Here is a 25,335-nt window from a genome sequence, read left to right as displayed (position 1 = left end):
TATGAACAGTACCAACAAAGTGGGGAGCGTGTAGCCAGAGTTGGACAATAATGCACCTTCCTCGTACAGAGCAGAGGAGAGGAGAAAAAAGGAGGGGGTAACACAAGTCTCTCCCCAGTACCCTGGAGCGATGCATGACGAATGGTTAGCTTAACAGTTTCACCTGCCTGGGCAGGGGCACACACTTGAACAGTCTGAACGTTGCAGGAGCAAGAGCACTGGGATTGCGGGCAGTATTGTAGGCAACCCCCAGCGGCACCCAACATGGCGCCCGGCAGCGGGAGAGGTGGGGGACATCTGCCCGAATAGGACAGGGCAGCCAGAACAACCCGGGCGAAAATGACAGCGAGGGGGCAATAGGTCTCCTGCAGGAAAGTCTGCACAAACACCCCACCATGGCCACGCCGACATGTCCAGGCAGCACCATTAGCATACACAAATAGCATGAACCACCGGGCAGTCACAGACAGTACTCACTAGTACGTGAACAGGCTCCGCAATCCCATAGTAATGGACTCAAAGGGTGGGGTTCAGTTCAGAGTCTCGAGCCATGCAGAGGCATCCCTCGGAGAGGTGAAGAAGCGCACCGTCTCGCCATCCACCACGCGCAGCTTCGCCGGGAACAGTACACTATATTTGACCCCCTTGCGTCGGAGAGCCGCTTTGACAGCATCAAAAGAGCGGCGTTGCCTCTGGGTCTCCATCGTGTAATCCGGGAACAGCATCAGCTTGACATTCCGGTACGGCAGCTCCCCTGCAGCGCGGGAGGCCCGGAGCAGTTCGTCTCGGTCCCGAAAGTTCAACAGCCGGAGAATAAACGTGCGGGGGGGGACCCCTCGGGGCCAGGTCTAGGGGCAACCCTGTGAGCCCGTTCCACCGCAAAATACGGCGAAAGTCGGGCCGCCGGTAATAACGAGCGGAAGAGCTCCTCCGCAAACTGAGCCGGGGCACGACCCTCCACCCCCTCCGGCAGCCCCACGATCCGTAAATTATTGCGTCGACTTCTATTTTCGGCGTCCTCCGCACGATACTCGAGGGCTTTAACCTTAGATTGCAGGGCCCTGATAGAGGCATCATGTCCCGAGACCGCGTCTTCCGTCTCGCTCAGCCGGTGCTCCACCTCAGACACCCGGGACCGGATCTTATCAAAGTCCTGCCTAATGAGGCTGACATCCAGCTGGACTTCCTCGATCTTGTTAGTCAGGGCCGCCTGACACGACGTGATAGCCGCCATCACTTCAGGGATGCCAGGGGGGGGTTGAGCCGGGCCCTCCTCGTGGTCCGTCTGCGACGCCATATTGCAGATGCGTGCAGGAGACGGCAGGCCGCCGGCGCAGAAAGTTGTATCCTCCGGGATATACGCCGGGAATTTCAGCTTCTTGGGCTTCTTCTGACTCCCAATGGCTTTAGGCGGCATCAAGACCACCAGGGAGCCCCGCAAACAGGCCCAGGCAGGGAAAAACAGCTATTTCACGGATCACACTCCAGGAGAGCTCAGGAAGCACGTCCTCTCAGTCCGCCATCTTGGCCACGCCCCAAAAATTGTCCCTTTAATAAAAAATTAAAAAATATACATATTAGAAAACATATATATATTTTTATAAAAAATAAATAAAAAAAAGGGGGGTTGCCATCCAGGGCCCTGGGGGCCTTTGGACCCCTGGGGACCTCTAAAAAAAAAAAAAAAATGGCCCTTTAATAAAAATTAAAATAAAAATATATTAAAAAAATATATATATTTTTTATAAAAAATAAATAAAAAAAAGGGGGTTGCCATCCGGGCCCCTGCTGGCCCGGGGCCCCCTACAACAGGGCCAGTTGTACTGGCTTATCAGCGGCCCTGTATACATTTAGGGGACATAATCTTCTTTTTGAACCCCCTGGATAGAGAGGGGTGAGCACCACATGTGGGTCAGATGACTGCGGCAGGAGACTGCTAAAGCCTTGTACACACCATACGAAAATCAGAAGGGAAAATTCGCTAGACGAGTTGTCTGCGGATTTTCGGATCGTTGGCACGTTGCTTTTCGACAGTCGCAGGCTACAACACTTTTGGCGCATCTGAACTCGACATCTGATTTTCGGGTGGTCAGTACAGAAATCATCACACAAAAGTCTAAAGTACAAACGCGCGCGCTCGGAATCGAGGAACGACCGGGAAGAGTTCGGTCTTGTAAACTATCGTTCATAATCGAGAATTAACATTCGTGACGCAGCAATTTATGAAATGTTCAAAATGCAGCGCACATTCTCCTCTTCTTTAATGGGATAATAATGATGCTGCTTTGCATGTAGTTATGCCAAATGTATTTTAAAAGGCATTTGTTTTGTATGATCTGAAAATCGCAAATCCACATTCACCAAACTTCTACTAACATAAAATTAGCAGAAGGGACCCAAAGGGTGGCGCTCTAGAAATTATGGGCCAGATTCACATAGAACTGCGGCGGCGTAACGTATTGTAGATACGTTACACCGCCGCAAGTTTTCATCGCAAGTGCCTGATTCACAAAGCACTTGCGATGAAAACTACGCCGGCGGCCTCCGGCGCAAGGCGGGCCAATTAAAATGGGCGTGTGCCATTTAAATTAGGCGCGCTCCCGCGCCGGACCTACTGCGCATGCTCCGTTTCCTAACTCCTGCCGTGCTTTGCGCGACCTTGACGTAATTTTTTCGAACGGCGACGTGCGTAACGTACTTCCGTATTCCCGGACGTGTTACGCAAACGACGTTAAATTTTAAATTTCGACGCGGGAACGACGGCCATACTTTAGACAGCAATACGATTGCTGACTAAAGTTAGGGCAGGTCAAACGAGGACTAACTTTGCGACGGGAAACTAGACTAGCAGCGACGTAGCGAACGCGAAAATCCATCGGGGATCCGGCGTAACTGCTAATTTGCATACCCGACGCTGGTTTACGACGCAAACTCCACCCAGCGGCGGCCGCGGTATTGCATCCTAAGATCCGACAGTGTAAAACAATTACACCTGTCGGATCTTAGGGATATCTATGCGTAACTGATTCTATGAATCCGCCGCATAGATAGAAACAGGGATATGACGGCGTATCAGGAGAAACGCCATCGTATCTCTTTTGTGAATCTGGCCCTAACTTCCTTGTTATAGTCTCGTAGTACGTCACTGTGTTTGTCGAATGACAATTTGTGAAAGTTTAGTATACTGGACAAAATACTGCACACCACCTTCTGCCAAAAATCAGACGATCGGTCGTCCAACAATCACACCGTGGGTACGAGGCTTTACTCTATCAGGTTCCTCTCACTCGGCATTGGCTCAGCAGCCTTAGAGCCCTTTCACACTGAGAGCGCAGCCACGTCAGCGGTAAAGCGGCGCTAGTTTTAGCAGCGTTTTACTGTTGTTTTAGAGGCACTTTTAACCCCCACTAGTGACAGAATAAAGGGGCTTCAGCGGCACTGCCCATTGATGGGAGGGGGGCTCTCCATACACTGACCACACTGACAGGGGGTACAGCACTGGTACTGGGGGGAGGGGGCTCTCCGTACACTGATCACACTGACAGGGGGTACAGCACTGGAACTGGAGGGCTCTCCATACACTGACAGGGGGTACAGCACTGGTACTGGGGGGAGGGGGGCTCTCCATACACTGACCACACTGACAGGGGGTACAGCACTGGTACTGGAGGGCAGAGGCGTCCCTAGGGGGGGGCCAGAGGGGGCCCTGACCCCCCCAACATCATGCTGTGCCCCACCATGTGCCCCCCCCCCCCCAAAAAAAAAAATTTTTTTTTTTTTTTGTTGCAATTTTTGTATTTTGCTCCCCGAGAGGGAGAGCATCCCCAGTCAGCTCTGCGGGGGATTCCTCCCCCTCCCTGTGCTCGCCGACACTGCATAATGCGAGCGCTCACACAACCAGATATTCTAGCCTGGGCCGTGTTTAAGTGTGTGCACTGCAGACTGCAGTACACTGTAATCACTGAACTACATTATCTCCATCCCTTCTCTCTCCCCCCATCTGTCTCCCTCCCCCTCTCCTGTTCTTTCAAAACATTCACAATTTACTTTCACTTTCCGTTAGGCAGATAATATACGGTGCAAATTTCTTTCCTGCATCCACAGATTGCAGGAAAGAAACTTGCATGATTCCCCCATCAACACAGACAGTGCTGACGGGAATATCCCTCCTGCCCAGCAATTGTATTCTCCCGACAAACAGTGATTATCACTAGTGACTATACAGCAACCACTAGTGATAATTATAAGAGAATCTGCTCATTAATGGTTCAAATCTCAGCCAGTTTCTGCTGAACCAGCTGAGATTTAAACTGTCTATGGCTGGTCTTAGCTCTTAGGCAGCCCATACATTGATTAGCACTGTGGAGTGTCGGCTTCCTGGCGTGATCGGGCATGTGGGATTTCAATCACACCCGAGCCCATCTCTATTGGTTGTAGACAGTTGAGCTCCCTGCAGGTTGCTTAGCAGCAGTGGACCCTTCTCTGACATGCTGATCGGGATGCAATCCAGGTGATTCTCTTAGTCAAATCCTAGTCATAAATATCAGAGATTTTATTGATCAAAGCCCACACTTTACAGGCATAGAGCCCACATGGCTGCTGATCATTCGGTTGATTATATTTATGTGGTTGTACTCTTGATGCTAATAAATACTGTGTTTATTAGATCTGACTGGGAGCATCACCTGGATCACATCCCGATCAGCATGTCAACAGAGAAGGTTATACAGCATTACTGCTGCTAGGTGACCAGCTGGGGGCTCGGCTCTCTATAACCAACAGTGCCAGCCTTCCCCTGCATGCACCCATAATGTCACCAGCACTAGGTCCTAATAGACTGCCGCCGCTGCCAAGGAGACAGATGCCAGACCAGTGCTGTAAATAGCAGGGACAGGACAGCTGGGGATCCCCACTGTGGGAGAACACCAGGGCCCGGTGGCAAGACAACCTTTGCAGCCCTGATAGTTCTCCCACTGCTTTGGACCCTTATATTTTCTTGGTGTGCTGGTGACATATATCGCTTGTTTTCTGCCACCCTGGGGGGCCCCAGTATAGTAGGAAGGGAGCTCACTGCAGAACATGTGAAAGGGCCCATAGTGGGATCGTAGTAAAGGGCCCCAGGATGGATATATATATATATATATATATATATATATAATTGCATTTTATAGTTGGCCCCCCTACTTTTGTCCCTGTCCCCCCATGTGCCCCCCCTAAATATGAAAGCTGGAGACGCCACTGCTGGAGGGCTCTCCATACACTGACAGGGGGTACAGCACTGGTACTGGGGGGAGGAGGGCTCTCCATACACTGACCACACTGACAGGGGGTACAGCACTGGTACTGGAGGGCTCTCCATACACTGACAGGGGGTACAGCACTGGTACTGGGGGGAGGAGGGCTCTCCATACACTGACCACACTGACAGGGGGTACAGCACTGGTACTGGAGGGCTCTCCATACACTGACCCCACTGACAGGGGGTACAGCACTGGTACTGGGGGGAGGGGGGCTTTCTATACACTGATCTCACTGACAGGGGGTACAGCACTGGTACTGGGGGAGGGGGGCTCTCCATACACTGATCTCACTGACAGGGGGTACAGCACTGATACTGGATGGAGGGGGGCTTTCCATACACTGATCACACTGACAGGGGGTACAGCACTGGTACTGGGGGAGGGGGGCTCTCCATACACTGATCACACTGACAGGGGGTACAGCACTGGTACTGGAGGGCTCTCCATACACTGACCCCACTGACAGGGGGTACAGCACTGGTACTGGGGGAGGGGGCTATCCATACCAGTGGCGGCTGGTGCTCAACATTTTTGGGGGGGGGGCGCAAAGAAATGAAAAAAAAAAGACAATTGCAGCCTCACTGTGCCCATCAAAGGCAGCTACTGTGCCCATCAAATGCAGCCACTGTGCCATTAATTGTTGCCACTGTGCCATCAATTGTCACCACTGTGCCATGCCAAATGCAGCCACTGTTCCATCAAACGCAGCCACTGTGCCCATCAATTGTCACCACTGTGCCCATCAATTGTCACCACTGTGCCCATCAATTGTCACCACTGTGCCATGCCAAACGCAGCCACTGTGCCATCAAACGCAGCCACTGTGCCATGCCATCAATTGTCACCACTGTGCCCACATCAATTGTCACCACTGTGCCCATCAATTGTCACCACTGTGCCCATCAATTGTCACCACTGTGCCATGCCAAACGCAGCCACTGTGCCATCAAATGCAGCCACTGTGCCATGCCATCAATTGTCACCACTGTGCCCACATCAATTGTCGCCACTGTGCCCACATCAATTGTCCCCACTGTGCCAACATCAATTGTCCCCACTGTGCCCACATTAATTGTCCCCACTGTGCCAACATCAATTGTTCCCCACTGTGCCCACATCAATTGTCCCCCACTGTGCCCACATCAATTGTCCCCACTGTGCCCACATCAATTGTCCCCACTGTGCCCACTGCCCACAGAGCCCATATAGAAAACTGAGTGTGCCGACTTTAGCACAGCTGTGGATACCATTATCAGTTCAGCCGTTGGATGTATTTGCAGCTTGGCATCATTTCTAACACAAAGTAATATTTACAATTTTGTGATGTAAATTATGTTTTTTTCAGGCTGCAGAAATTGGCACATTATCTACTTGCCCTTATTTTTATTAAAGTCTCTCTGTATCTTTCTATGGCCAGGTATGTCACCTTTCCTGTTTTTGTAATGAGTAGGTCTTGGCTGTCAGTTACCTAACGAGAGCCTCATGGTGTGCCCAGAAAGCAATCTTGTCAGGTTCCTGTAGATCCTAGGTTGTCAGTAGGAGGGACACAAAGAAATCCTGGAATGTAGTCACACAAGAAATGCTGATTCCACCCATCGGCCTACATATACATACTTGAGAACTGAGTCAGGCACATCAATTGTCCCCACTGTGCCCTGTAAAATGCTGCCCCCCCCCCCCCCGCCCGACACTTACCTTTCTGGGGTTCGCCATCCTCCTTCCACGGTCCCTTGATGTCTTCTGCCGCCCTCGATGACACTTCAGCCAATCAGGTTACTGATAACCAGAATCAGTGAACCTGATTGGCTGAGACGGCCGTCAGTCTTATCCAAGGGACGTAGCCACATGTTCTGTGGATAAGACATCCGGGAGCTGAAGGGCTGTACTGGGAAAGTCGCTGGCTCTGATAGGCGCTTCCGCACAGCCAACCAGCTGTCCTTATTCAGATAATCGGCGCCCAATGTCCGGTTATCTGACTAGGCTGGCCACAATAACATACACTCATGCAATGCAATGAGTGTATGTTATTTGCGCGGCGCTGCAGAACAAATTTCTAAAAGCCTTAAAGGGCCCGTTTTTTTTTTCTTTTTATGACTACAGGAGGGGGGGGGCACCAGGGCGCCCCCTATGGGCGGGCCGCCACTGCTCCATACACTGATCACACTGACAGGGGGTACAGCACTGGTACTGGGGGGAGGGGGGCTTTCCATACACTGATCACACTGACAGGGGGTACAGCACTGGTACTGGGGGGAGGGGGGCTTTCCATACACTGATCACACTGACAGTGGGTACAGCACTGGTACTGGGGGGGAGGGGGGCTTTCCATACACTGATCACACTGACAGTGGGTACAGCACTGGTACTGGGGGGGAGGGGGGCTTTCCATACACTGATCACACTGACAGTGGGTACAGCACTGGTACTGGGGGGAGGGGGGCTTTCTATACACTGATCACACTGACAGGGGGTACAGCACTGGTACTGGGGGGGAGGGGGGCTTTCCATACACTGATCACACTGACAGGGGGTACAGCACTGGTACTGGGGGGGAGGGGGGCTTTCCATACACTGATCACACTGACAGGGGGTACAGCACTGGTACTGGGGGGAGGGGGGCTTTCCATACACTGATCACACTGACAGGGGGTACAGCACTGGTACTGGGGGGAGGGGGGCTTTCCATACACTGATCACACTGACAGGGGGTACAGCACTGGTACTGGGGGGGAGGGGGGCTTTCCATACACTGATCACACTGACAGTGGGTACAGCACTGGTACTGGGGGGGAGGGGGGCTTTCCATACACTGATCACACTGACAGTGGGTACAGCACTGGTACTGGGGGGGAGGGGGGCTTTCCATACACTGATCACACTGACAGAAGGTACAGCACTGGTACTGGGGGGGAGGGGGGCTTTCCATACACTGATCACACTGACAGTGGGTACAGCACTGGTACTGGGGGGGAGGGGGGCTTTCCATACACTGATCACACTGACAGAAGGTACAGCACTGGTACTGGGGGGGAGGGGGGCTCTTCATACACTGATTACACTGAAAGGGGTGTAACAGTAGGAGCTACTGTCACGGTAAAATGGACACAGGGGCCCAGATTCAGGTAGATTTGCCCCTTTTTTACGGAGGCACAGGGCAGCGTTTTTGCCCTGCGCCCCCGCAAATTTCCTGCGCTACCCGCGATTCACGGAGCAGTAGCTCCGTAAATTGCGTGTGCGCTGTGTAAACTTGCCCTGCGTAAGGGCGCCTAATGTAAATGATCCCGTAGGGGGCGGGAATCATTTAAATTAGGCGCGCTCCCGCGCCGAGCGTAGAGCACATGCTCCGTCGGGAAACTTTCCCGACGTGCATTGCGGCAAATGACGTCGCAAGGACGTCATTTGCTTCCAAGTGAACGTGAATGGCGTGCAGCGCCATTCACGAATCACTTACGCAAACGACGTGAAATTCAAATTTCGCGACGAGGGAACGACGGGTATACTTTAGCATTGGCTGCCCCTACTATTAGAAGGGGCAGCCTTACGATAAACACGCCGTAGAGGAAACGACGTAAATTGCGTACGCAGGGCTCGCGCAACATTGTGAATCGGTGTTAGTATGCAATTTGCATACTATACACTGAGCACAATGGGAGCGCCCCCTAGCGGCCATCGCAAAAATGCAGCCTAAGATTTGCGTGGCATAAGAGCTTTATGCCACGCAGATCTTAGGCTGCAGTCGGCGTTACGATGTTCCTGAATCAGGAGCATTCGTAACGCCGGGGCAAGTAAGCAATTGCGCTGTGTAACCTATGGTTACACAGGCGCAATTGCTTCTTGAATCCGGGCCAGGGTATGCACATTCGAGATGTGCAAAACTACAGAGCATAGCTGTTGACAGGTTTTGGTAATCCAGGCTTTGTTCATTACCAGCAGGGTGTGTGCTCAGGTGAGCACAGCCCTTTATAATGAGAATGTAGGCAGATCTCGTGGCTCCCAGTTGGAGACAGCTCCACAGGAAGAGACAAGAGGTCTCCAGGAATCAGAGAGGCTGTAGGAGACATCCAGATCCTTGTGTAGACGCTGAAGGGAAGCCGTCTACGTTGAGGAGTCCGCTGGTCTGGGTAACTAGGACAACGCGCAGAAGTACTGCTACAGAGAGCCAGGTGGGCTAGCATTTTCTGTTGTGTATTTCATGGAGAAGAACCCCCTGCGTGGGAAAACGCTTGTTTGGATTTTTATTTTGCCTTTTTAAAAAATATGGGCTACCATGCCCTTAAACATAGTTCCTGCCTGGAGTGAATCGCTTAAAAATCGCATATCCCACTTGAGCTAACAACCACCAACTTTACAAGTGCCTGAACAGAGTTTTCCCAGTGAAAAGAGGGCTGCTGTTGTCCCTAGCAACCCTGGTGCAATGAGTGCAAAGTTGGCTAGTGTGGAGCGTCCACCAGCATTTGAATCTGCAGTGGATTTGTGCAAGCGACACCTGGCAGGATTGGACCAAGCTGAAGTGGAAGCGAAGCCAACCTTTGATATAAAGAGAGATCTGCTAAATGTCCTGGGAGAGGGGTGTTGTTGTCCCTGGCAACGCTGCTGCAATTAAACCATCAGCTTTTGCGAGAAGTGTGAAAGTGACACAGCTTGAGACAGGGTCCAGCAGATGCAGTGTGGGAAACCCTCACAAGACCGGAAACCAAGTGCGCTGTTTGCGGTGCAGCGAGTGGGGGCATGCAGTCTCCAAGTGCCCTTTGTCCCTGACTCCAATGCAAAGCTACCTAGCAAAACAAAGGTCTGCGAAGCCTGTAATATGTGTCAGAAGAGAGGCTGACCAAAAGCCAGGACGGAGAGTGGTTGCCCATAGCAACACAGAGGAGACCAGTCGGGCTCTCTGTGGACCATGGGGTGTGCTTGCCTGCAAGGGTCGTGACAAGTGGCTTCTGGAGGAACCAATACAGCATGTTGGAGAGAACCAGCAAAGCTCTGCAGGGAGAGTGCGATCTCCCATGACAACAAGAGTTGTGCCTGGAGAGAGGAGCTGCAGGAGAGATTTGCCTCAACGTCCCCACAAAGAGCCCTGTGCGTTCTTGCCAGCTGGGAATCATCAGGAGAGAAACGCACTGGAGAAAAGTCGTCCTGTTCCATGTCTGGAATGTGGCCAGCTGGGGCACGAAATGTTGTCTTGCCCTAGATTCTGGGGTGCACCTGAAGGTAATGATGCTGAGCCAGTTTCCTGTGAAAATATATTTGCCGTCACCCCTGGCAACAAGGAGGGGTTTTCTGTTGTGTCTGCAGGGGGTGCGATTTCATCCCGTGGCCACCAGGGGGAGTTGCCCAGTAAATGTGCGGCTGAGGACTGGTTCTTAAAACAACGTACTCAAATGAAGATGGTGACCCCGACTACTGCGGTGGGTAAGACTGTCTTTAATGAAATGATGGCTGGGACTGCTGATTGCAGGTATAAAAGAACTGGTTACGAGACTGTCCATGATGATGTGAGAGTGACCCCAGTTAGTGGGGCCTAGGGTTGCCACCTTTTCTTCAAGCCAAACCCGAACACATAAGCAGCGCACAGCAATTTTTTTCTCAGTAGTACATTAAATTCATTACCTCTGTACAATGCAAGGCAATTTTTATGTATACTATACATATATTTTGTGATTAAATAACATTTCTAATCATATGGAGTTAATCACAAGAGTCCCCCTTTACATCAGAGTCAACAAAGTTGACACTCTTGGCTTACAATTGCAGTGAGCAACCCTGCTGTGTAGCCACAGTCTGGGCCAGGGGTGGACTGAAGATCATGGGTCCCCCAGGTTTAAAGATGGCTGTCTCATGGGAGCCAACATTAATGTGGCAGGCCGAAGCTTAGGGGCAATGAGCTCTGCAAAATGCAGAGTGGCAGAAGGAGTTTGGTGGGTATGATGGAGTAGTATGTATAGGAGAGGAGTGCGGAAGGGATGGTGGGAGTAGTATGTATAGGAGAGGAGTGCGGAGGGGATGGTGGGGGTAGTATGTATAGGAGAGGAGTGCAGAGGGGATGGTGGGGGTAGTATGTATAGGAGGGGATGGTGGGGGTAGTATGTATCGAAGAGCGTAGTATGTATCGAAGTGCGGAGGGGATGGTGGGGGTAGTGTGCATAGGAGAGGAGTGCGGAGGGGATGGTGGGGGTAGTATGTATAGGAGAGGAGGGGATGGTGGGGGTAGTATATATCGAAGAGCGTAGTATGTATCGAAGTGCGGAGGGGATGGTGGGGGTAGTGTGCATAGGAGAGGAGTGCGGAGGGGATGGTGGGGGTAGTATGTATAGGAGAGGAGGAGATGGTGGGGGTAGTATATATCGAAGAGCGTAGTATGTATCGAAGTGCGGAGGGGATGGTGGGGGTAGTGTGCATAGGAGAGGAGTGCGGAGGGGATGGTGGGGGTAGTATGTATTGGAGAGGAGTGCGGAGGGGATGATAGGAGTAGTATGCATAGGAAAGGTGTGCGGAGGGAATGGTGGGAGTAGTGTGCATAGGAGAGGAGTGCGGAGGGGATGGTGGGAGTAGTATACATAGGAGAGGAGTGCGGAGGGGATGATAGGAGTAGTATACATAGGAGAGGAGTGCGGAGGGGATGGTGGGAGTAGTATACATAGGAGAGGAGTGCGGAGGGGATGGTGGGAGTAGTATACATAGGAGAGGAGTGCGGAGGGGATGGTGGGAGTAGTATACATAGGAGAGGAGTGCGGAGGGGATGGTGGGAGTAGTATACATAGGAGAGGAGTGCGGAGGCCGGAGGGGATGGTGGGAGTAGTATACATAGGAGAGGAGTGCGGAGGGGATGGTGGGAGTAGTATACATAGGAGAGGAGTGCGGAGGGGATGGTGGGAGTAGTATACATAGGAGAGGAGTGCGGAGGGGATGGTGGGAGTAGTATACATATGAGAGGAGTGCAGGGGGGGATGATGCTAGCTGGATGTATGAAGTGGTCTGGGGGGGAATAGTGATGTAAATAAAAACAAAAGCTGTATGTACAGATGATGTGAATGTAATGTATGACCATTCATTTATCCCTGTGTTGTCCAAGCTCTGTACAATCAGAAGTTTACACTCTCCATACACACAGGGTTAATAAATGGTCATAAATCACTGCACATTATCTGGACTGAGGACTGTGGAGGGGGATGTTTGTAGACAGTGGTGTGAGGGTTGGAAGATATCGTCAAACACACTCCCTGTCCTCCTCAGACACACTCCCTGTCCTCCTCAGACACACTCCCTGTCCTCCTCAGACACACTCCCTGTCCTCCTCAGACACCTCCTCAGACACACTCCCTGTCCTCCTCAGACACACTCCCTGTCCTCCTCAGACACCTCCTCAGACACACTCCCTGTCCTCCTCAGACACACTCCCTGTCCTCCTCAGACACACTCCCTGTCCTCCTCAGACACACTCCCTGTTCTCCTCAGACACACTCCCTGTTCTCCTCAGACACACTCCCTGTCCTCCTCAGACACACTCCCTGTCCTCCTCAGACACACTCCCTGTTCTCCTCAGACACACTCCCTGTTCTCCTCAGACACACTCCCTGTCCTCCTCAGACACACTCCCTGTCCTCCTCAGACACACTCCCTGTTCTCCTCAGACACACTCCCTGTTCTCCTCAGACACACTCCCTGTCCTCCTCAGACACACTCCCTGTCCTCCTCAGACACCTCCTCAGACACACTCCCTGTCCTCCTCAGACACACTCCCTGTCCTCCTCAGACACCTCCTCAGACACACTCCCTGTCCTCCTCAGACACACTCCCTGTCCTCCTCAGACACACTCCCTGTCCTCCTCAGTGTGGTAGAGATTTTTCAACTCCATATTTCTAAGATTTGTAGGAAATTTGTATGTCGTTCTTTTACAAGGTTTTTTATTAATGTGATTTGGGTCTGTCTTTAGATTACTCTGTGAGCTGAGGAGCATGTTTTTCACCATATGTCAGCATATGGATGTTACCTCAATGGGGGGGGGGGGGATGTGATAGGAAATGCCCCCTCATTGTATTGAAAGAATTTTCTGTCATCTCCTATCTGATTACAGACAAGGCGTCTCCATAAAGCCAGGGGTCCTGTGATATGCAAAGTGTGGAACGGGATGAGATAGTGCTCACACTAGAAGTTTTGTTGTTGATAAATATGCAAACTCCAAGACAGTCCCTATGTCAAGAGGATGTGATAACAGGGGGATGCACACTGGGGGGTCCTTTTGTGTCATTCTGAAAAGAAACATAAGTCATCCAATCGTATCCGCGGGAAACTTGAGTTTTGGCAGGGAGGAAAATGCAGGCTCAGGGGTATAAAAAAACAGTCAAGTCAGCTTGACAATAGTTCAGTGTATGATGCCTTGACCAAGCAGACTGAAGCATGATGAAGGAGCTGACCTAAAAGTCTGGTGATGTAATCTCTCTCTGTCTCTCTCTCTCTCTCTCTCTCTCTCTCCCTCTGTCTCTCTCTCTCTCTCTCTCTCTCTCCCTCTGTCTCTCTCTCTCTCTCTCTCTCTCTCTCTCTGTCTGTCTCTCTCTCTCTCTCTCTCTCTCTGTCTCTCTCTCTCTCTCTCTCTCTCCCTCTGTCTCTCTCTCTCTCTCTCTCTCTCTCTCCCTCTGTCTCTCTCTCTCTCTCTCTCTCCCTCTGTCTCTCTGTCTCTCTCTACCACTTAGTATTACTTATTGTTGAATTCTCTATAGCCATAAATGTATGTTGTATCAGCATTCAGCAATATCCTCTCTGTTTTAACAAGTGATATCCTTTATGTTATAGTTGTAAATATTAGAGTAATACAAGTTTCTTCTCTGTATCAATAAATGTAATACTTTTCTCTTTTTCGCAGCGCTATTCTTTGTTTTAATTTTTATATAGACAAAAAGATTTTTATAGCTTATCTTAATTATTCACGTGCGATATTAATATTTCTCTGATTATTGATTATGTACGTGCGTTATTAATTTTTCTATGACAAGATGGTGCCCCGTGTAGTGAGGAGGGTTTAAAGTTTGGATAGATATGATTTATTGTATGGTAGACAGAACTGGTTTAGGTCTATTTTGTTTTAACCTGTCTGAATACCTAACAAACTTACTCTTCAGAACTTAACCTTTTCTTTTTGTCTATGCGAATGGGTTGATGAGACTGATTTTGAATAATGTAGATATATATATATAGAATGAAATTGTAGCAGGGATTTCTGTTTGGAATCTTGGAGACAGTGGCCCAGGTTCAGAAAGGACTTAAAACGGCGCAACGCCAGGTGCGCAGCCGTGGGTCCTAATCCGAGCCGTCGTATCTATGCGCCTGATTCTTAGAATCGCTCACGCATAGATATCCATAAGATCCGACAGGCGCAGGTCTCTTACACCGTCGGATCGTAACTGCATATTATTTTTTTTTTTTTTTTTTTTCTGACCACTAGGTGGCGCTTCCGTCGAATTCCGCGTTGAGTATGCAAATTAGCTAGATACGCGAATTCCCGAAAGTACGCCCGGCCGACGCAGTAAAGTTACGTTAGGCTTTTCCCGGCGTATAGTTGCCCCTGGTATATGAAGCATAAGTATGGCTGTCGTTCCCGCGTCGAAATTTGAAAAAGTTACGTAGTTTGCGTAAGTCATCCGTGAATGGGGCTGGACGTCATCTACGTTCACGTCAAAATCAATGACGTCCTTGCAGCATACTTTGGAGCAATGTACACTGGGAAATTCCACGGACGGCGCATGCGCCGTTCGGTAAAAACGCCTATCACGTCGAGTCACAGTAGATTTAAAAAAAAAAAAAAAAAAAAAAAAAAACACCCCCCTGATCCAGATTTGAATTAGGCGGGCTTGCGCCGGCTGATTTGCGCTACGCCGCCGCAACTTACAGAGCTAGTGCTTTGAGAATACAGCGCTTGCCCGTCTGGGTTGCAGAGGCGTAGCGTAGAGCGGATACGTTACACCCGCACAAATTTACCCCGCTGACTGTGAATCTGGGCCTGTGTGCGTCTATGCAGTTGACCCTTTGAATAAGATTAGGCCAATCTTTGTGAGTGAAACACACCTATGCTTTTGTAAATAAACAGTGGGGCGATGGCGCCGCTATAATGATTAATATTCAATAAGGTGTGGGTGTAGTGGTTATTAAACCTATGTGACTCAGTTGGTGAACCTCCACCAATAGTTGGTGTCCAAGAAACCTCCACGATAGTAGGAGAAATAGATGAATGAATAAAGTCAGGACCCTGTGCAGGCCAGCAAAGAGAAGTGACTTGTGATAAAAAAAACATTTAAAATTAGAAATAAAGCAGTTCAAATGAATATCCAGGTTGAGGCCTCTAGGAACTAGAGACCCCAACCTGTGTATCCAACGGGTCTCATTTTGTGAGACCTGGATCTTCTTGTTGCCCCCGCCAGTGGTCTTTAATAATGTGAACCCCATAGAACGTGAGGCAAGATGGATCCTTATGATGTTTTTCCTCAAAATGTCTAGAGAGACTATGTTTTGGGAATCCATTACGTATGTTTTGGATGTGCTCACGTGTTCTTACACGTAAGGGTCTGGTGATACGGCCCACATACTGGAGTCGGCAGCGGCACTCTATGACGTAGGTCACATGGGTGCTATTACAAGTAATATGTTATTTTGTCTGGAATTCTCTATTGGGTACATGGGACTTGAATGTTGTTTTTCTCCGAGGCTGGGGTTTATTTGTTTTGCACGGTGGGTATCTCTGGCATCCGTGGAGTCCTTCAGGTTCTGGACAGGTGTTCGCTTCCCTGGGGGGATCGAGTGCATTGTGGACGGGGTGTGTTAGTGGTGTTGGTGCTCTGCGGTGGGTGAGTCTGGGTCGTGATGGCAATACCGCTGCTAAAGTTCTGTGCTCTCGCAAAATGGGCCAATACTATTTGAAGATCTTTTCCAATTGTTGGTATTGGTTGCTGTATACTGTGATAAAGGCCAGATCCATGGTAGCTGCTTAATGAAGCTTTTTCTTGTTGAGCAAAGCTTCCCTATCCATCTCACAAATGTTAATTTTCAGTTGTTGTCAGCACCTATGCTTTTGGGCTGCGTTTCCACTGGTGCAACTCCAATGTGGCCTGATTCAGGGTGCGATTTGGAAATGCAGCTTTAGTGCGACTGTGGTGTGGCTTTGAATGCGTTTTTTTGATCCAGAAGTCGCATCAAAATGGTGCAGGTACCTTTATCGGTCGCTGCAGGATTGAGCCACATAGATTGGAATGGGTGCTATTGAAATCAAGGGGCTGCGAGTTGTAATGCGACTTTGGGTCCAAAGTCGCATGGCAAATCGCATCAGTGGAAGCGGAGACTAAAATCACACTGAATTATCTGGATGTATGTGAATCTATTCCTCTGTTTAAACAAATAACTGGGGATTGTAAGCGGTGTAATTGAATCTGGAAACACTGGCTATATTGTAACTAAAAAAAATTCATAGTGTAATTAGGGGTTCGTCAGTTAAAATTGCCTCCTGTAGTACAAGCCAATAGGGTCTAATCATGCTTAACGCTTGGGAAGCCCTGTTGTACAGTAAGCATTTCTTTTAGAATACTTTGGAACGTCTGCGGGGAGGTTGAACCGTTTGGTTTGGAAAATCTCCGGTGCTAATTTTTTGAAGGACTATAATCAGTACATGGATTGTTCTGGCAAGTAGTGAAAAAAAATCGGTAAAGGTGGACGGGGGAGGTACCCGCCGACCCAATCATGTCAAAGTGTAGCTAGCTTTGGAATATAAGCGCCCTCTAAGGGTTGCGGGATCAGCTCAAAGTCCTACATTCGTAAAAAGATGGGAAATCGAATCGCTTCAAAACAGAGTTACTGTGGGGAACCTTACCACGTGACTCCGAGGGAAGAAATGATAGATAAATATGGACCTTGGGCTGTAAAATATATAAATGATGGGAATCGCTAGACTGGAAACTGTATTTTTAAGAGAAATGCGAGATGCTTGGAGGGCAGGGATGGTAGGATATCAGAACTGATGAGGTGAGTATTTTTAATAGAGAATCCACATTCCCAGAGAGCCTAAAACTTGAAGTGATAAACAGAGGTTATGGGTTTAAGTAGGATATAGAACATGTGGATCTGTGTAAGGTCTTGAGGTCATATTTGACCTAGCTAAACAGGTTTTGCGGAAATGTGTGAGATCCTTCTATTCTGTGAGAGTGTGTGACGTGTGTTCTCTGCTGCTGACAGCCCAACTTACCCCCCCTCCTTTTTTTCTCCAGGTCTCTTTTTTTTTCTCCAGGTCTCCTTTTTTTCTCTAGGTCTGGGAGAGTGGAAAAAGAGAGCTTATTGACTTGCAAATGACCTGCATTCTGTAATGGTGAATTGAAAAGGGCAATTACAAAAATTTGTTTGTTTTTCTTTACAGAAGGTTCTGCGAAAACGTTGTGATGAAGTAGGACTGTCTTGCAAGACAAAAGGGAAACGTATAAAAAAATGTGTTTGTTTTAAAACTGCTCATTTTTAACCATGGTGAATACATTTTTTAGGGGGGAATTATTGGTATACCATAGAACAAAAATCCATATGGCATTAATATGTATTATAGTAATACATATTAATGAAACGTTGAGCTCAACAATTTTTGGTATTTTAAAAGAAAGTGCACGGTTTATGTAATATAATGTAATGTATATTTGTGTTTTATATGATAATGTCTTGTTACAGATATATAACCATTGTTTTTTGTTTCCAGGTTAAGAAAAAATTGAATGTTTATTACTAAACTTTTATTTTGTGTTTTATCCCTCAGAATCGATAACTGTGTTTTTCAGGATTTCAGAATAAGAGGAAATCTTTAGGTTGGTTAGTCGGTCGGGTTTCACAAGGTTTAGGTTTGCATGACCATTATCTAGTTGGAACGTCTAGTGGTCAGTCCATTTGGCTATGTTTTTGGACCACCTAGTGGGGGTTACATGTGCTGATCCACTGAATAGCAGAACCAACTAACTGAGGTCCGTGTATTAGTTTTTTATGAAAAATTGAGTAAGACTGCAAGGGATAACTGGCACTCTAACACATATATTAGGCTAAGTAGCATTCAGGGGTACCACACTTAGTGTTACAAGGGTTTTGGGGTATTCTCCAGCGGTTGAAATGGATCGGCCATAGATCCGTGGCATATGGTTTTCTTATTTACCCAAGATCAGCCATGCTGACATGTGTAGTTCCATAGATCCAATAGGTAAAATCCTAATGTTACTTTGGCCAGACTTGTGTTTTTAGGACTTCTTAAACTCCCCCCCCCCCGCTGTTAAGCCTGGCTGTACAAGGTTGCATTGCCTCAGTGCTACAAGGAATTTTTTTTCTTAGTCTATTGGTCAGTTGTGTCTGGTAACACCCGTTCCCTTGAGCTGGATACACTATATGCAATCCTTGTTTTCCAATTTCTTTTAGAGTTACCGGCAGACATGTAGTACGAAGGCCTGCCTGGTGGCATACGAGTTGAAAGTGCATAGGTATGGCCTCGTATTGTATAGTTTTTGGGTTGAGTCTGGAGAAAAGGTGTGCAGGAAGATTGTATGGTTTGATATCAGCTCTTGGCTGTTCCAGAGGCCCTCACTTCCGATATATATGTGGGCATGCAGTATTCTCCTCAGTTAATATCCATAGGTGTCCTTCCTGTCCTAGATTACTTGTGTACCTTAACTGGTGGTCTGTGACTTGCATGCCAAGAATATCAGTGCCCCAGGGTGGCACTAGACTCCTGTCTTTCATGGGAGTCCTATCTGAATGGTGAAGGCAGTTTGTTTTGTAGGGGTGAAGGATAACATAGTCTAATTACTGAATTGATAGAGGAGGGAGAAGGTGTGCAGCCTCTATGAGGGATCGGGTGTACCTGGTGGCAGGTGGTTTTCAATCCGGGTATCCAGACTATTTCCCATACTTAAAAGAGGCTCAATGGCGCCTGTCTTTGGAGCGGGAGGTGGGTAATTGGATACCGTAATCACTATAGAGCTGGAGATAATCAAGAACACATTGGGAGGCCCTGGGCTACATATCAGGGAAGGGTTAGAAAAATCTAACTCATTCTATTCTCATCCCTAAGGGCAGGGAAGGAACTTTGGGCATATGGAACTTTGTGCATATATCACGGTCAATTTGGGTACTATCCTATCTGACTCTACTGGGTTATACCCTGGAGTCCATTCCTGTTCTGAGGGTCGTGAGTCTAGACAGGAATTGAAAGAAATATTGGAATGGGTGACTAGTATGACATAAATGTATGTGGTGCAGGTACCCAGGAGACTGGCATCTATGCCTAATAGGGTGTCTGTTGGCCAAACTAGAGGGTGCCAGGTGATACATCAATGGGGTGAAAACTTCCTCGTAGAGGCGGTGTCTCATGCTTATCAGTCCTATAAAGAAGCTTTCAGTTACTGGACATGGGAGAGGTACACCTAGTTAATGTCTCACCTGAGAGGTTGAATCCCTGCACAAGTAATGCCAGTAACTACATACAGGAACATGCCCTGTCAAATAAAGGGAATACACGCGGGCTAACAGGGTACAGAGTGGTTGATAAGACTATTACCCTGTATGTGCTGAGTATACGCTGAATCAAGGGATTGTTAAGTGACCAGTGGCTTTCTCCCAGAGATGTGCAGACACAGCATAAGGTTCACGCAGGACGCTTCTTTCTGGGGAGTAACCCAACAGAGGAGGGGGGTATTCAGCACTATATAGGGGGAATAGGAGCTGGGATGGGTGTTAGTAATAGAGTGGACAGCGGTCTCCTGAGGAACAGACCCGCAGCCATGGCTTCAGACAATAAGCACGGCTTTGTTGCTCAGAGAGATTGGTGACAATTGTGACAACATGCAACAAAGTTACATGAAAACCCAGTTCAATATGGCTCACGATTTTATCGACCATGTTAAGAGGTTGGAAGAGAGTATGAAAGGGTATAGAACAAAAATATGTCATTGGCTCTGGCGTACATGCAGGGGCAGGCGGAGTTATTGACCAGGATCATGCTGAGTGTCCAAATCTCTGTATGATGGGCGGTAGCCTGAGGAGTTAGCATCACCATTCAGTAAGACTTTGACAAAACTCGTCGCGTACACTAATCCAAAATGGTAGTCAAATGCCGGGATGGGCTGTACTGGTTTGGATTGTGAGAAATGAGGTGCTGTATGATCCCATATACGGAAGTGCAGACTCGGTCTGTAGATAGGTTGGCATGAATGAGCTTACTGACTGGGGATTCTATCTTGGTGCATTTGGGGCTAAGTGACCCACATGTGATCAGAGGGCACGGAAGCTGAGAGCAGGTTGATATTTCCCCCTGTCAGAAGTCTGACCACGATGTCTTTTGCATTCCAGGTCAATACCCGGTAGTGAAGGAGGAATGTTGGGAAGGTATTTCACTGTGGGTTCTGGATGGGAAGATCATTACGGGGGAGGAAACACCTAGGTATAATTTAGGACATAGGCGGGTTTTGTTTCTTTGTCCTAGAGGATACCGATGGGGTGTTAGTCATGGAACTAGGGTGTTCCTTGGACCTACCTGGTGGTAGTGGGGCATGGTCACTGAAATCAAGTCACAGGGATGGAGTTTTTGTGGGTTATGTCATTGTTTCAATGGTATATGTGCTGTGGGACTCAATACCGAATGATGGTATCACATGTCTAATGATGCACGGTTATCAGCACTAGGTTGAACTGTACCAAGCTGGGCACGCTACCTCGGGGAGTCTATTGTACCTATTCTCTTGTCCTTGGGATGGATATAGACGGAACCCCGGGTTACACCCCGAGTTGCCCTGAAAAAAGGTTTTATAGCAAACCTGACATCCCCTTTACACTTATTGAAACTTCCGTTGGGATTCGGGGAGGAATTAAAAGTTAGGTAGTTAAACTTCGGGCAACAGGATTTAAATGGTGCCAACAGTTTGTGCAAGGTGTGAATAAAAAGGCCCGTCTCAAGGGATTTAGAGGTACTCATAAACAAGCTAGGTAGGTTGGCACAGCAGGTTGGGGAAGGGGTTGAGGGGCAGCTAGATGTGAATCATATTCTTGAAAATCTACAACATGCTCATATTGATGCTACTGCCTCATTGTCTGAGATAATGAAACAGAAGTTCACCAGACAGATAGCGGGCTACCGTGTTACACCCCCGAGTCCATCATGATCTGATGGTTTATGAGTCCAAACAACCTCAAATGATTGATACGGATGGGTGCTGGAGGAAGGAAGGGGTGGTATTGTGTCAAGGGAAACAGGATAGGATCATGAGACAACAATGCTGGCACAAAGAAGGGTCATGTCTCATGGATGCCGAGGAATTGTCCCAACCTTATGTAAAATACTTGGGGCAAGGGTATTGGTGCTGGTATCAAATGTCCAATGATGCTCTATATTCGGCCTACGGGTTGAACTGTACTCAACGGGGTACATTACCTCAGGGAGTCTACTGTACATCTTCCCCGGTCCTGGGAATAGATATAGCCGGGACACAAGGACGTACCCCTATTACCCCAGAGAAAAGGCTTGATATCAAACCTGACACCCCCATACATCTACAGAAACTTCCTCTGGGATTTGGGGCTGAGTTAAAGGCTTGGCTGGTAGATTTTGGACAACAGGATGAAATATTAAATGTGCTGAAAGATGCTGAGAAACAAGCCACTATACGACTCACCCATGATCAAAATAAGTTGATCCAAGTATCCCACGCTTTAGAGGAAGACGCTAAGATTTCCTGGTGGGAAAGTATATTTGGGTATAGTCCTAACGCGTCAGCGTTCCTAAACATTTTGCTCCACCCTGTCGTTGTCCTAATCTGTGTAGCTCTACTGCTCTCCCTGATGCAAGTAATGATGTGCATTACTATCAGGAGAATGAACGCCAAAACTATGAGAATGTGCACCTCAACGAGGTATCTTCTCTCAAGGAAAAGCCACTAACTCAGAAACAAATTTCTGAAGAAGCCAGTTCCAATCCAGACCAGTACAAATGTACCGTTTTTTTATACTCCTAGTTTAAATTTTTATCATGTTCGTGTAATAATTTTTAGTAATTTTTTATTTCTATTTTTTATTTTTGTACTCATTTTTTATCCATTACAATTTTTTACTTTTAATTTTTATACATTTTATTTTTTATTTTTTTGTAAAAGTTTTTTTTCTTCTTCATTTTTTTCTTTCTCGTTTTTATATCAATTTTTAGTAATTTTGAATACATTTTTTTCTCATTTCTCATTTTTATCAGTTTGTTGTTGTCCGTTTTAATTTTTATATTTTTTCTCTCATTTTTCTCCCTGAAGGGTTATGGTTATAATTTTTTTACTTTTAATTTTTTTAAAGTTTTTCATTATTATTTTTATTTAGTTATTTTTTTCCTCTTATTTCATTCAGGTGAGAAAAGTTCCAAAAGGTTTGAACTTTTTCCACCTGAAGGGGGGAGTAGTGCATAGACCTGGAAGAGGAAAATAGTAAATAATGCAGTGTTTTTAATTGCCCTCTTGTTGGAGAACTATATATTATTTTTTATTATTTTCCTTTGGTTTGGGGAAGAGCCTCTAAAAATTTTTTTAGTAAGAAGTACAGTCGGGTTGGACTAAATTCTAAAAAGTTTCTTGGCAACCATTGTTTAGTCGCTCCTTTTTAATATTTTTTATTTTTGTTTTTAACCCGACTTGTACATTATTAAGTGACCATGATCATGATCACCTGTTGATCACCAATAGGGCAGAAGAGTCTATTTTTTTTTGTTTGTTTTTTTGTGTTTTGTTCTTGTTTTTTTTTAAGAGAGGACCCTAGAACTATATTTTTTTTTTCCTGTTGATCTAGGAATAAGCCTCTTCAATTTGTAATAATAACGTGCGGTCAGGTTTACCCAAAGTCTACAAATTTAAATCATCTCTCTCTCGTTATTATCTGTGTACCTGACCAGCAAAAATACCACCAATTACTAGTAAGAGAGAGGAGTCGTTTTTTTTGAACGGAACAATGTTCTATTTTTTTTTATTTTTTATTACGTTTTTTGAATACCGATTCAATGCGCTTTAACAATCGAAAGTGGAATCTAAACTGGAGAGCTTGGTTGGAGCAGCATTAAATCTGTAGTTTTTATTTTTTGTTTTTTTCTTTTCTCCATATTCTTTTTCATTACTCACCTCTCTTCCTTTCCTCCTTTAATTTTATGCTCTCTAAGTTTTTCTTTTTGGCTTCCATCATACATCTTCTCAGGATAATGTAACTAGAACTTCAGTCATATTTTGTTTTTAAGGCACGTGAGCATTCCTGCCCGCCAGTGCCATATTGTATCCCTGGACATCCAGGTTTTCATGTCTTAAAGTAATTCTACCTACCCTAGTCTACCTACGGCTTTATAGTTATAAAGGCCACCCCACGGCTCCTGTCTGACATTCCTCCAATAACTGTACACTGACGTTCTCCTTTCTCCTTTTGTATTCATACATGACTGTATGGAGGCCCACCCAACCACCACCTGAAGAAACAACGACAACCAAGTCATTTTTCTTTTGGAAGACAAACGTGCCATGAATAAGACACTCCGAAACCCTTCTTCACCATGCTGGAAAAGTGCTGCCTCGCGGTCCGATCCAATGGTGACAATCAGAACACCATCTTTTCATACAGGACTAAATATATAAGGATCCCGCCATCAATGTTGGAATTCCACTCCTCCAATGCAGAGGGGCGATGAAACATTGCAGTACAGACACTCGGGGTTCGGATCGGAAGTCTCAAAGGCACCAGGACTGTCTCAAGTCTACCTTGATGAGTTACGGCGAGTTCAAGAAAGGAAGAGGCCGCAGTGGTGGTGGGGGGAAGGGTCGGGGCTTCTGGGCCGTTGTGGGTGGGTACCGAATCATTGAAGGAGGACATAAGTTCAAGGATGAACTTCAGGGGGAACTGTGGTAGAGATTTTTCAACTCCATATTTCTAAGATTTGTAGGAAATTTGTATGTCGTTCTTTTACAAGGTTTTTTATTAATGTGATTTGGGTCTGTCTTTAGATTACTCTGTGAGCTGAGGAGCATGTTTTTCACCATATGTCAGCATATGGATGTTACCTCAATGGGGGGGGGGGGATGTGATAGGAAATGCCCCCTCATTGTATTGAAAGAATTTTCTGTCATCTCCTATCTGATTACAGACAAGGCGTCTCCATAAAGCCAGGGGTCCTGTGATATGCAAAGTGTGGAACGGGATGAGATAGTGCTCACACTAGAAGTTTTGTTGTTGATAAATATGCAAACTCCAAGACAGTCCCTATGTCAAGAGGATGTGATAACAGGGGGATGCACACTGGGGGGTCCTTTTGTGTCATTCTGAAAAGAAACATAAGTCATCCAATCGTATCCGCGGGAAACTTGAGTTTTGGCAGGGAGGAAAATGCAGGCTCAGGGGTATAAAAAAACAGTCAAGTCAGCTTGACAATAGTTCAGTGTATGATGCCTTGACCAAGCAGACTGAAGCATGATGAAGGAGCTGACATAAAAGTCTGGTGATGTATTCTCTCTCTGTCTCTCTCTCTCTCTCTCTCTCTCTCTCCCTCTGTCTCTCTCTCTCTCTCTCTCTCTCTCCCTCTGTCTCTCTCTCTCTCTCTCTCTCTCTCTCTCTGTCTGTCTCTCTCTCTCTGTCTCTCTCTCTGTCTCTCTCTCTCTCTCTCTCTCTCTCTCTCTCTCTCTCTCTCTCTCTCTCTCTCTCTCTCTCTCTCTCTCTCTCTCTCTCTCTCTCCCTCTGTCTCTCTGTCTCTCTCTACCACTTAGTATTACTTATTGTTGAATTCTCTATAGCCATAAATGTATGTTGTATCAGCATTCAGCAATATCCTCTCTGTTTTAACAAGTGATATCCTTTATGTTATAGTTGTAAATATTAGAGTAATACAAGTTTCTTCTCTGTATCAATAAATGTAATACTTTTCTCTTTTTCGCAGCGCTATTCTTTGTTTTAATTTTTATATAGACAAAAAGATTTTTATAGCTTATCTTAATTATTCACGTGCGATATTAATATTTCTCTGATTATTGATTATGT

At 47.1% G+C, this 25,335-nt stretch overlaps 1 protein-coding gene across 3 annotated transcripts in view; it reads left to right on the top strand.

The window, feature by feature from the left end:
- Positions 1 to 9,510: 9,510 nt before the first annotated feature.
- Positions 9,511 to 25,335, top strand: part of LOC120928088 (interferon-induced, double-stranded RNA-activated protein kinase-like) — a 187,146-nt gene continuing 171,321 nt past the window's right edge. For 2 of the 3 annotated variants that reach the window (XM_040339182.1, XM_040339181.1), the window contains exon 1: positions 9,511 to 10,508. In XM_040339182.1, coding sequence (XP_040195116.1) covers positions 9,854 to 10,508 — 655 coding nt within the window. In that variant the 5' untranslated portion in view covers positions 9,511 to 9,853. Of the gene's footprint in view, positions 10,706 to 25,335 lie in introns of all 3 variants that reach the window. The other variant, XM_040339183.1, reaches the window with a different exon arrangement.

The sequence above is a fragment of the Rana temporaria genome, chromosome 2, assembly GCF_905171775.1.
Source record: "Rana temporaria chromosome 2, aRanTem1.1, whole genome shotgun sequence".
NCBI classification, from domain to species: Eukaryota; Metazoa; Chordata; class Amphibia; order Anura; family Ranidae; genus Rana; species Rana temporaria.
Note: the sequence above shows the minus strand (reverse complement) of the source record. Positions and strands in the feature narration are given on the sequence as shown.